The sequence below is a fragment of the Staurois parvus genome, unplaced genomic scaffold (genome assembly GCF_062004578.1).
Source record: "Staurois parvus isolate SC_StPar_1 unplaced genomic scaffold, SC_StPar_1.0 ptg000618l, whole genome shotgun sequence".
Lineage (NCBI taxonomy): Eukaryota > Metazoa > Chordata > Amphibia > Anura > Ranidae > Staurois > Staurois parvus.
Genome location: NW_028318414.1, coordinates 1,696,016 through 1,709,561, shown reverse-complemented (window position 1 = coordinate 1,709,561; position 13,546 = coordinate 1,696,016). Strand labels below are relative to the sequence as shown.

The 13,546-nt window shown below is 40.6% G+C and overlaps 1 protein-coding gene across 1 annotated transcript in view; it reads right to left on the bottom strand.

Annotated features, from left to right (window-relative positions):
• Positions 1-13,546, bottom strand: part of RASGRF2 (Ras protein specific guanine nucleotide releasing factor 2) — a 454,295-nt gene that overhangs the window by 109,616 nt on the left and 331,133 nt on the right. Inside the window, exons 15-16 of the mRNA XM_089693224.1 lie at positions 11,833-12,203; positions 3,362-3,490 (exon numbers count right to left, since the gene is read on the bottom strand). Of these exons, the coding sequence (XP_089549350.1) occupies positions 3,362-3,490; positions 11,833-12,203 (500 nt within the window). The remainder of the gene's footprint in view (positions 1-3,361; positions 3,491-11,832; positions 12,204-13,546) is intronic.

Below are 13,546 nucleotides of genomic sequence, written 5' to 3'. Positions count from 1 at the left end.
AATGGGTTGTCTAATCCCTGTAAACTGATACATCTGGAAGAGAGCTTGTTCTTTTGAAAAAAAAAAAACAAACAGACTTGCTGGCCAGATCACCAGATGAAACTTAAAAACAAAACTAATGCAGCAATCACAACTAAGAACTGGTAAACTACAATAGAATAAATGTCTGTATTTGGGTTTAAAACTGCTTTAAGGTTTGTAGAAATATAATTCTCATAACTATATATATCTGACTGACAATAGCCATACTAATACAGAAACAACAGTGCATTGTTAACAATAGCAACAAGTATTTTGCTGGGACATAGCTATATGCAAATATTCACAAAGTATATCTCCATGTACTAAATAGCTCATCCATGGAAGGTTACCATGACGACACTCTTCATAAATCAATCTTTTGAGTACAAATATATATTTTTCACCTTGAGCTTTAGTTACCATGGCAGAATAAAAAAAGTTCCCATAGCTGTCTATCTCCAAAGGTATAAAATGTCTCTGATTTTTTATAAATACACTTAGTCTATATCTGCTTTAGCAAACAACATAAAACCTATTTCACACAAAAGCAATGTATACAGCAAGGTCTTCTTTAGTGATAAATTAATGAAATTCTGAGGAAAATTCAATGTCATATCTGGTGGGAATGGCAACCTAGCCATCATTTTGGAATATGTTTAGACTATATAATTAGGTATCTCTTGACAGCACTGTAAACTGCATAGAATTTTAATTATACTCGCACGCTCAATCTCTGAGACCAGAAAGCCATCTTTGAGATTTTTCCTCCTCTTTTCTGCCAGACAGGCCATCTTTTCTGCCCAGACAATGGAAATCCACCTAGGCGTTCTCACTTTGGGAAAGGACAAACCTTCTAAATGAGATAATGCACATGGGACTTCTCATATCCATTGATAAGGATAATATGAATAAATTCCACAACGTGTGAGCTGCTTGGAGTGTTTATAAAGAATCCTCTCAACTCAGAAACTTTTTTTCCCACCCCTCTTAGAAAACTATTTTTGAGACATTGACTGTAGAGTTGATAAAGACTTTGTTTATTCATTAAGGCTACTGTCACACTGATCCTAGCAAAAACGCACATGGGTTTTTACAGCGATTTTAACGTGGATTTTACAAGACGTGATTACTTCTTTTTTATGTGTTTTCCTTTAATTTCATTGAGGAGATGTGTTTTTGGTGCTTGTTTTTACCATTCCAAAAATACAGCAAGAAGGATTTTAAAAAGCACACCTGACCCACAGCAGATCAGTGTGAAGAGCTCCATAGGAAAACATGGGCACGCGGTTTTCTTCCACAAAAGCGTAAGAAAAACGGATTAGTGTGAAAGCAGCCTAACTGTACAGCCACATTCTCTCCACAACTTGTAGAAAAAGAGCAGGGGTAAGCCACAGGGGACAACCCTGATCCTCTTCTCTACCTCTATGGTCCCCCATCTTCCCCTCTCTACCTTGATCAGCTCCCCATACTTCCTTAACCCTCCTCTCCATAAGTCTTCCCTCTTCCATTTCTTACCTACTCGAACCTTTTATATGGAAAAGTAAAATTGCTATGGGTATTCAGACCATATGGAACATATGTTGTAACATTGTTTATTGATTATGTGATATCCACTATTATAGATATAACAGAATCAATACATATCTATATTAAGTTTACTTATAATGCATTCTATCCAAAATATTTTTGTACCCTGTATGCTTTTTGAGCAGTGCCTTAATAAACATCTATTTGAAGGAACAGTCAATGTCCAGCTAACTATAGCTTCTAAAATAAATCATTTTTACAACATAAGAATATAGAAGTTAGTCAGAGTTGATGGGGGAATCCCTTCTGCGGAGCTATTTTGTTCTCCTGTTCGGGAGCTGCCCATGCCGGGAGAACACAATGGTTACTACTAGTGGCTATAGCTGCAGGCAGTAATCGCATGCTAAACATCCAACAGGCTGGTTAAACCCAAATCCATCAATGGATCGACTTAGGTACAATCAGCCTGCCCATAGATGAATCAAATCTTGGCCCACCCCTGCTGAACCGGCTCAGATTCGATCCATCTATGGCTGGCTTTAGAGGAAAAAGAGAATTCAATTGTGGATGCAAAATGCTTGCAACAGCCTGCTAGGAGTCCTATGAAGCACTCATTTGGAGATTCACCAAGTAAAGCCCATATGGACATTCGCCTAAGATTCAACAGCATTCAAATAGAATTGCAGTCATATTTATCTTATCTATAACAGGATGTATGTGCACCAGGCAAAATGCAGCAGCCGGAGAACAGATGTTGAATCTCACATTTGCAGTACAAAATATTAAGAATAGTTTTAAACTGTAGGTAAATCTGCTGGCACTAGATCTCCCTGGTGCTGAAACTGTGTTTATACGGGCACTTTTTTAATGGAAACTCTTACTTGTTGTCGCTCTGTAACAGGTAGTACCTGAATAAGGACCTTCATGGCAAGATCATCTGGTATTATTTTGAAGCTTTTGAAATAACATTAACATTTTCAAGCTTTTTATGAGATTTTAGTGATTGGGTTTACATATACTTTAAAGTGTATTCCCACTTTTGCAGCCAAATTGGATTAACACCAACTCTATATTTATTACACATTGCTCACATAGCAAACTTCAAATGTATGTAGAAATTGCAGCTTACCTATTTTTAGATGCTCTATATTGGACCCTCCAGCAATGAAAGATTCTAGGTAGTTTTCTTTGTTTATGAAGAGGCTGGACCACTGTGTTTGCCCCTTTTTAACCCTGTCTGTAGTATGCAGTCATATCTATGTTATCATTTGTAACTAGATTTTAACACTGTTTCTGCAAGCAAAGGGTAAAGGCATTTTGCACTGTTTGTTAAGGAGGACAGACATAGAACAGGCTCACTCTAACATTGTTCAAGAAACCATCAGCTAGTACACCTCATCCTGGGAAACATCAAAAAGGAAAGAAATATTTACAAAAAAATTTATTTTTAGGCATGATGTATGAATGGGAACACATAACAAACATATAGTGGGATTTTCTCAAATTTGACAGCAGAAGTGGAAATATTATTTAAGGCATTGAAACAAGTGATAAGCATGGTGCCAGGCAACTTGAATTTTCAAAGGTGTACGTTAACAATGGATTTACCTGTTTCTTCTATGATACATTTTCTAAATAAAAAAAGCCAAATTCCTAATTCTATATTGCTGTACTTCACGATGGCAAGACAAAATTTAAAAAACACACGTAAACTCTGCAAAATCTCAACCTGATCTGCTCCCATGTTATCCTGTAACCGATTTTCTTAGTATTAATATATTGATTCAGACACTGGAAGAAACATTCTTATTACCTCCTGCTGGCCGGTACCGGAGATGACGTGGAGTTGATGGGGATCGGCAGGGACTATTTTCTGATGTATCTGTAGAGGTACTGCTTTCAGGAATGCTCCTGTCTAGTGACACAGATTCTAAAACCGCAGCTGAAACCAAACAACACATAAATTATTTGTAGATCAGCATATAAATAGAAATATCACTTTTTTATTAAAATGGAATCCTACTTTAATAAAAACATATTGGTATCTAAGAAGGATTTGACATCAGTGACCTATTTGTACTGCTAACTTTGATCTTGGGACTACATGAATGACATATCAAGACTCTACCCATCAGACGTCATCCATCAAGTACCCTAGAGCCTTACATGACTGATAATATCAAGACTAACCCCATAAGGGCTACTCCATGTGACATGAGTGGTTCTAAAGCTACTAAAGTCACTCTGTGACCTCCAGAGGCCACTCTCACTCTCTGACCTCCAGATGTTACTCTAGAACCTTCTTAATGGTGTTCTTAATCAAATTTAAAATTTCTGCTTTCTAGCTCATGCCAAACTTCTCAAAGAGCAGTAAAGGTGAATCTCTGCTCATGCTCACTACATTTCCCTCTTTGTTTTTAAATCCTTCTCTAATACTATACATATAAATGATAAGCATGAAATAAGTAGTTAGAAGCAGAAATTGACACTAGACCTGTGCATCTTGTTTCGATTAATTTTTCTAATGAAAATTTCAGTTTAGGAGATTCATATGAATACAAATCTCTGAATGGACATAGTAACGAATGTGAACAACTCAGAAAAAAAAGTAATTTGGATGATGTCACATGATGCGATAGTAGTTTGGGCCCATGGGGAAATTGATTAAATTTTCGAATTTGATTGATAATTCGGATTCGGATAACAAATGGACCCGAATTTCATTCCATTCATTTATTTGGAGGCACATGATGCCAGTCGATATTGTCCAATTAGCTCATGCCATTTCTCTTGGTGGGTAAACTGGTGTCCAAAAATATTGAATCCTTCCATATCTATAGATATAAAGCAATCTTCTGGAAAAACTGCAAAATTTTTTGAATCCACCTGGACAAAACGAATCCTGAAAACAAATCGGGTCAATATAACCAATATGAGGAATCAAAATTCTTTAATGAACAAATGCAGCCGAAACTAAACAAAATTTTCCAGTGTGCACAGGTCTAATTGACAGATGTCTGCACATATCTTTATCCCAGATCCCTGGCACCCCCTGAACCTAGAACACTCAATATACAAATAATGATTTTATCTTTTATGTCTGACCTCTGCCATGGTCCCTCCCTTCTCACAATGTGTACATCTCTAGTGATCAGTAATATTTCACTGAGAGCTAGAGGGTGGATCTAGGGTGGTAAGTACTGAAAGTCTGCTCTAACAAAAGGATGCAAGTTTAGAACCTAAACTCATGATCACCTTAAAAAAGGCATCTGCATTTTAGCACTTAGCCTATATTTGCATACTCTGTGCCTACACACTAAGAGGATTTCCTCTCTAAATCACAAATACAAATAAATCTCTAGTTTAGTGAAACATAAACTAAAAAGAAAACAAAAAAAAAGCACAAATGATGTACAATTAATACATATCCAGTGAAGGACAGAAAGAAAGGTGCTCAATAGTGAACCAATGCCAGAAATGATAGTGCAAATAGGATTAACATATGTGGAGCGGTCCTTATAGGTATATAAAACAGTCCCCTTGTTTTTTTATGAATAGCTGAAAATCTTCATTCCAATATAACTACCAACGTGAATACTGCACCACTGTGATAACAAATTGGAGGCTTACCAGATCCTTTGACCCCTTGACTATAGGGGGGTCAACAAACGCCTGTTAGGAATACTTACATCCAGACTCATATAACTCAAGTCAGATCACATGTATCATCAGAGGCTCTTCAAACCGTCCCGAATCTTGTAGGGTTGACATACACTCATATAAAAATAAGAAAGGCACCTCTCATAGTGCAGATAGTTAAAAAAACATTTATTGAGCAGTCAGAAACGCAAGCATTATGAACTAAATTGCAATCATAAATCATTAAACAGCAAGGAACGGTAGAAATAGCAATTCTTACACGATGACGTCACAAGGGAGGCTCCGCCCGAGTCCCAGAAGATGTCTGGTATTTTTTTGTTCCTTGCAAAAAAAAGGGAACTGTTCTATATACCCTATAAGGACTTCTCCACATATGTTAATCCTATTTGCACTATAATTTCCAGCATTGGTTCACTATTGAGCACCTTTCTTTCTGTCCTTCATTGGATATGTATTAATTGTGCTTTTGTTTGTTTTCATTTTAGTTGATGTTTCACTTAGCGCAACACTACAGATTTATTTGTAAATAATGTAGTAAAAAAATGGGCAATGTGCTATTCTATATAAGGGCAGAGCACTTCCATGCACATGACAGTGGTTATTCTCGTGAAGGTAGCCCTCAGGGGTCAGAAAGGTAAAACCAACCGAACAGGTAAGGAAGCAGGGAAACGCCAAGGTGTCTACCAGAAAAATAAGAAGAGAGGCGAGAGAGTCCCTATGATGTGGTTTGTACACAATAATATTATCTTCAAAAATATTGGTTTAAAATGGAATAATAGACATAGTAACTTACATTTGCCCAGGTTGTGGTAACCCAACTGGGCAGGACACACAACCTTCTGAGGACAAAAGTGGAGAATATCCCTTTCTTCATGCACCATAAGGTTGGTTATTCTCGAAGAGTACCAATCCTAGGTCCTCAAAAAAGATATTGAGGGTAATAGGCTTGTTGAAAGGGAGAAAAAGGCCATTGATGATTTGAACAGCAGAGGTATCCACTGGGATTCACGTTATGGTGTGTTTAGAGATGCATTCTGACAGTGTCTAGGCCTCTTTTATTCTAGCCTCATAGTGACAGATCCCATCTATTTCTGCCTGTGATTACTGGATTACACTGATGATGTCATGGGGAGTGGATCTAGGGACAGGAAGAGTGATATATTGGACTTATACTAATAGGCTGTCTTGGAGCCATACAGCGCTGTGAATGGGATCAAAAATTGGGCCTTGCCTTGCCTAAACCTAGCTATAAGCTGTCAGTGATATACTTTTCACAACAGACTTGTCTTACATTGTTTAAAGGATATGGTTGCTTGAGCATAGTTTTAGTATAAACTTAATTGAATTGACTTTATTATCTGATGCTTTAGTTCAAAGTCTTTTGGAGATTAGTTACTTCATGTATGAGAGCAAAATGCTTTTATTTTTCACTGGCATTGTTTTATTTTGTTAGTGTGCCTACTCCCAATTTTGACTGCAATAATTAGGAGTTGAGTGGTACATTAGAGTCCAACCCCACTGTAATTACTGCAGAGATCTAACCACATTATTGAGAAAATAAACACTGTAGTTTGGTATAACTCTCCAGCATCTGCCAAAAACTGAAATATTCATTTTTGGGCAGACCTACCATCCTTTAACTATTCCATTTCCTTCAGCTGCATCATCATTTACTGAATAACCAATACCAATGGACTTATGTTCATGCTATTATACTTCAATAATGAAGCAACCCAACAGAGGTCTGATCCTTGTGTTGAGGGCCAGCAGAAGAAGCAGAAAATCCTTTTGATCCCCTATGCCATAGCCTAGGCTGCACAGTCAATATATCTGTCTAATCTGTTGTAATTTAGAAAATGAAATGAGGTTTATAATTTGCTGGTGTACACATATACCTCTTTTTCAATGGTTGAGCCCCACCCAGCTGCATGTAAATAATCAGTTCAGCAGTTTTGCATACAGATGGCTATAGACTAGTAAAGCAGAATATATGCTGTAGGCACAATTTAGAAAGCTAACACTCTAGGGTGACAATCCTTATGTTCAGAAAAGTGACTGTTATTTTCACCTGAATCCACTGATGTTTGAAAAATAAAGTCACTTGGCTAAAATAAAGATCTTTATCCTTGTATTAAAGCTTTGTTTTATGACAATTAAGGGACAATACACCTAAAGCTAGATAAACACTATAAGAAAATCGGGCGAACGGTCATCTGGTTTTCCTCAATGTTTCACAGCAAGTTGAAACCAAGGATGGTACTAATCGTACAAAAAATTTTGTTTATTGTTTCTGATCATTTATAGTCTTTTGTATCTGATTTTTCTTGTATGAAAACCATACAAACACAGTGCACATTAAATGAAAATCGTTAGTTCTGTTCACGTACAAGAAAAATTTGGGAGTTTGTCCCTTTGGAAATTTTCGTTTGGAAAGTCTGGATTGGATGTTGAAAGTTGTGTATGCATTATACAAAAATCAAATGAACGTTCATTGTATTACATTTTTTTTTCTGATTTTCTTATATTGTGTACCCACCTTAACAGACAGTCACTTTACTGCATATTTGATTTTAACCATTGTTATTTGAAGTAAGAGAGTTTGCTATAAAATAAGTCTACATAGGCAGTAATTGCATGGTATTACAAATGAAGCAAAACTAGCAACAGCACATCATTATAACATGTGCCTATTTTCACCACAGTAACAGCTACTTACAAAGTATATTCAAAACTAAATTATTTATTGTCTGATATTCTGTCCCAAATATCAGATTAGGACACTCTGAAGGAGCTAATAGGCCCTAATATTTTTGCACTTGGAAGGTTCTTATACCAATAATGTTTTGCCTTGACATTTTTATCATTATCTGATGATACTATTACACCATTTATAATGTGTAATTATTAAGTATAACACATAACATTATTAAGTATAATAAATAACATTTTGAATAAATTATTATTATTATTATTATACAGGATTTATATAGCGCCAACGGTTTGCTCAGTGCTTTACATTCTAGTAAGAGACAATACAGTAACAATACAGTTCAATACAAGAGGGATTTGAGGGCCCTGCTCCTTGGAGCTTACAATCTAAGAGGGAGGGGTGAATGGTACAGTAGGTAGTAACTGTGGGGGATGTAGTGGTTGGAAGAGTAGAGGATTCCAGAATTAGCAGAGGGTGGGATAGGCTTCCCTGAAGAGATAGGTTTTCAGTGATCGCCTAAAGGCAAGTAGAGTAGATGAGAGTCTGATAGATTGGGGTAGGGAGTTCCAGAGGATAGGTGACACCCTGAAGAAGTCTTGGAGACGAGCATGGGAGGAGGAGATAAGGGAGCTAGAGAGTAAGAGGTCTTGCGAGGAGCGGAGTGTACGGTTTGGGTGATATTTAGAGATAAGATCGGTTATGTAAATTGGGGCAGTGTTGTGGATGGCTTTATATGTCATTGTTAGTGTTTTGAATTTTATCTGTTGGGCAACTGGGAGCCAGTGGAGGGACTGGTAGAGAGGGGTGGCGGATACAGAACGGTTTGTGAGTTGGATGAGTCTGGCAGCGGCGTTCATGATAGACTGAAGAGGGGATAGCCTGCGATGAGGTAGGCTAATGAGGAGGGAGTTACAGTAGTCGAGGCGAGATATAACAAGGGAGTGAATAAGTTGCTTAGTGGTTTCCGGGGTTAGGAACAGTCGTATCTTGGAGATGTTGCGGAGGTGAAGTCTACATGATTGTCAGCGATTGGATCTGGGGCTGGAAGGACAGATGGGAGTCTAGGATTACACCTAGTACCCTGGCATGAGGGGATGGACTGAGGATGGTGTTAGCGATATTTATGGAGAAGTCAGTGGGGGTGGCGCGGGCAGGGAGGAATACTAGGAGCTCAGTTTTGGAAAGGTTGAGTTCGAGGAAGTGGAGTGACATCCAAGCCGATATGTCGCTTAATAAGGCTAGCGATGCGGGTGGAAACTGAAGGGGTGAGGTGAGGGGTAGACAGATTTGTGTGTCATCAGCATAGAGATGGTAATTGAAGCCGTGGGAGTTTATCAAGTGACCAAGGGAGGAGGTGTAGATGGAGAAGAGAAGGGGTCCAAGGACAGAACCTTGAGGGACTCCTACAGAGAGATGGAGTGTGGAGGAGGTGGCAGTGTATAGGCAACACTGAAGGAGCGCTGCGATTGATAGGAGGAGAACCAGGAGAGAGCGGAGTTGCTGAGACCAAGAGAGTGTAGTTTTTTGAGGAGGAGGGGATGGTCAACCGTGTCAAAAGAAGCGGAGAATGAATAAAGAATGCACTGGGATTGTAATCTTAGAGTTACATAGTTTCCAGAATTTTACTTGCACAAACTTTAAATGTACCTGAAACTATGTTCTTTTGTATTTTAAGTCAGCCCACTCCTGAAATATATGTTTCTTGTGCACTAGTAATTTCAGCATGTGGAATACACTTACCATGTCCAAACATAATATAATGGTCAGGGGCGTATCTGCTGCAAGGCAAGCAAGGCATGTGCCTTGGGCAGCACTTTTCAGGAGGGCAGCACCACCCCCAGGCAAAAGGGATCAGTGCTGTCGCTGCAAAGGGCTGTGCTTGGCCAGGGGGGCGTGCTCGGGCGGGTTCGTGTGTGTGCTCAGCGGCGAGGAGACAGAGAACCTGTCAGTTATGGAGCCGGCTGGAGAGGGGGCCAGGTGGCACATAGAGGACCATGCATTTCTCTCTATGCTCTATGTGCCGCCAGTCACCTCCCCTATCCATCTCCTGCATACGGTCAGCTCCTGTATGCTCCCCCACGGCTGCCCCCCCTCCAGCACTGCAGGGGATCTGTCAGCATATGCAGTCCCCAGTGCTGACAGTTTCCCCCCCCTCCCCTCACATAGACGGGAGAGGAGAGAGAAAGCTGTCCCTGCTCCTCCCGCCCTCTCCTCCTGTGTCTGCCCCGCCCACACTTCCAGCCAGCCTTGTGTATTCTTTCCCCCCTCTCTCTCTCTCTTCTCTCTCTCTCTTCTCCCTCTCTCCTCCCCCCCTCTCTCCCCCCTCCCCCCTTCTCTCCTCTCCCCCCCCCTCTCTCACCCCTCCCCCCTTCTCTCCCCCCTCCCCCCTTCTCTCTCTCCTCTCCCCCCTCTCTATCTCCCTCCTCTCTTCTCTCTCCTCTCTCCCTACCTCCCTCCTCTCTCTCTCTGATTGGTGTCAGTGGGAGGAAGTGCCCCAACATTGGTGCCAGTGTAGGAGGAATAGTGCCCCATCATTAGTGCCAGTGTGGGAGGAATAGTGCCCCATCATTAGTGCCAGTGTGGGAGGAATAGTGCCCCATCATTGGTGTCAGTGTGGGAGGTATAGTGCCTCATCATTGGTGTCAGTGTGGGAGGAATAGTGCCTCATCATTGGTGTCAGTGTGGGAGGAACAGTGCTCCATCATTGGTGTCAGTGTGGGAGGAACAGTGCTCCATCATTGGTGTCAGTGTGGGAGGAATAGTGCCCCATCACTGGTGTCAGTGTGGAAGTAATAGTACCCCATCATTGGTGTCAGTGGGAGGAATAGTGCCCCTTCATTGGTGTCAGTGTGGGAGGTATAGTGCCTCATCATTGGTGTCAGTGTGGGAGGAATAGTGCCCCATCATTGGTGTCAGTGTGGGAGGAACAGTGCTCCATCATTGGTGTCAGTGTGGGAGGAACAGTGCTCCATCATTGGTGTCAGTGTGGGAGGAATAGTGCCCCATCACTGGTGTCAGTGTGGAAGTAATAGTACCCCATCATTGGTGTTAGTGGGAGGAATAGTGCCCCATCATTGGTGTCAGTGTGGGAGGAATAGTGCCCCATCATTGGTGTCAGTGTGTGAGGAATAGTGCCCCATCACTGGTGTCAGTGTGGAAGTAATAGTACCCTATCATTGGTGTCAGTGGGAGGAATAGTGCCCCATCATTGGTGTCAGTGTGGGAGGAATAGTGCCCCATCATTGGTGTCAGTGTGGGAGGAATAGTGCCCCATCATTGGTGTCAGTGTGGGAGGAATAGTGCCCCATCACTGGTGTCAGTGTGGAAGTAATAGTACCCCATCATTGGTGTCAGTGGGAGGAATAGTGCCCCATCATTGGTGTCAGTGTGGGAGGAATAGTGCCCCATCACTAGTGTCAGTGTGGAAGTAATAGTACCCCATCATTGGTGTCAGTGGGAGGAATAGTGCCCCATCATTGGTGTCAGTGTGGGAGGAATAGTGCCCCATCACTGGTGTCAGTGTGGAAGTAATAGTACCCCAACATTGATGTCAGTGGGAGGAATAGAGCCCCATTGTTGGTGTCAGTGGGAGGAATAGTGCCCCATCATTGTCAGTGGGCAGAGCTCTAATAGGGAGGTGTGGAGCCTACATAGGAAGGGGTGGGGTTTACAGATGAAGGGGTGGATCTTAAACAGGAAGGGGTGGGATAAATTTAGATGCGGGGGGGAGGTGCCCGATTTTAGTCTTGCCTAGGGCAGCAAGTTTGAGAAAGTGGGTGGAGCCAGAAGAACAGCAAAATGAACAGTCATAAATTTCAGCTAATTAAAATTCACAGAGAAAATGAAGAGCAGGAATCATATTTCTAGAAGATAATGTTCTTAAAGGGAATGTAAGTGTGAAGTTGTATCATTACCTCGACGGATACTCCTTCGTAGCTTGTTACACAGATCAATGCGAGGATTTTCTGAATTCTCATCAACTGCACCTGGACTTTGCTCTGGTGAAGAGAGTCCTTTGCTGAGGTCTAGAGGTACTTTATTAGTGCTGGGAGGTGGGGAAGTGGCTGGGCTAAATATTGAAGTTGGACTGCTAGCGCTGGATGATGTAGATAAGTCCAAGGCTCCAATCCTAGAGTTTAGTGGAGAGTTCAGGGACAGCTTCCTGGCTCTGACAGGTGATGATGTCCTGGAAAGAGATAAGGGTGGCGGAGAGGAAAACTTGCGACAAAGGTGTGGTGACTTCCCATCCAGGCTTTGACTGGAAGCAAAAAAGAGTTCTAGAGATCTAGAAAAGTAGTGGTGAGAGGAAATTATTAAATAAATTTGCCAATATATTTTCCATATATTGCAGTATTGTACAAAGCACTATTCACCAGCCAGTGGTAGGAGAGCCACCTGTGGTTCTAAAGTCCATAGTATTTATTTATTATATCTATATGGCATAACATAATTCACAGCAATGTACAGAATACATACGATCATTCATATCTATCCAAATGAGCCTCACAGAGGTTTATTTACCTTTAATTTAATTTCCGTAACAAAGTCACAAACACAAGAGCCAATTTAGATGTTAGCCCATTAACCTATCAATGTGTTTTTAGTGCCATTCAGTGATTCAATTATTGCCAACATTTTAGTAGCAGTTCACCCTAAAGAAATACTCTGCACATTTTGCTCAAACTCAAATATATGTCAATATTGTCAAGCCAGAGGCCAGAGTTGACTGGACATTGTTGGAAAAAATATCAAATATCTAAACACAGGGGCTAATTTACTAAAACTGGGGAGTGCAAAATTTGGTGCAGCTCTGCATAGAAATCAATCAGCTAAACTTAGAAGCTGATTGACTATTATACACAGCTGCACCAGACTTTGCACTCTACAGTTTTAGGAAATCAACCCCACAGTGACCATATAATAGCCGCTCAGGAACCATAACTACCTTAGGTCTCATACTTTTATATCCCCCACCTCCACTATGGGCCTGTTTATTTGGTGTCCGTACTTTAGTGTAAACAATTGGTTATTACATTTTAAATTGTACTATAAACAATAGGAAAAAAAAGTTATAATCCTATACCCACAGTTGATCCAGAAGAAGGCAAAAAACCAAGCAAAGCATGACACAATTTGCTCCTGCAGGGAAAAACAATCCTTCCTGATCCCCCGAGAGACAATCGGATATTCCCTGGATCAACTTTACCTGTAAATGTTAGTATCCAGTTATATTCTGTGTATCTAAGAAATAATCCAGGCCTTTTTTAAAGCAATCCTCTGAGCTGGCCAGAACCAACTCTTGAGGGAGTCTATTACACATTTTCACAGCCCTTATGAACACTTTAGACCATTCCTTCTCTGAGAAGCCTCTCCCAATGTCCCTCTCCAACTTATTCATAATTAGAACGCTCCCTCTGAAGAGAGCATCCTATTATCTCCCCTCTTAATCAAGCAGAGTTGCTCGAACTAACTAAGGGGTCAGTGAAAGGAAGCTTTGAATTGCATGGATTTCAAATCCTGATAATTGACTAACTTGGTACCAATCTCTTATATTAGTTTGGGAGTGTGTTGGAATGGGTTTAAAATATGTCACATCTGAACATCCAGACAGTATGCAAAAATTACAAC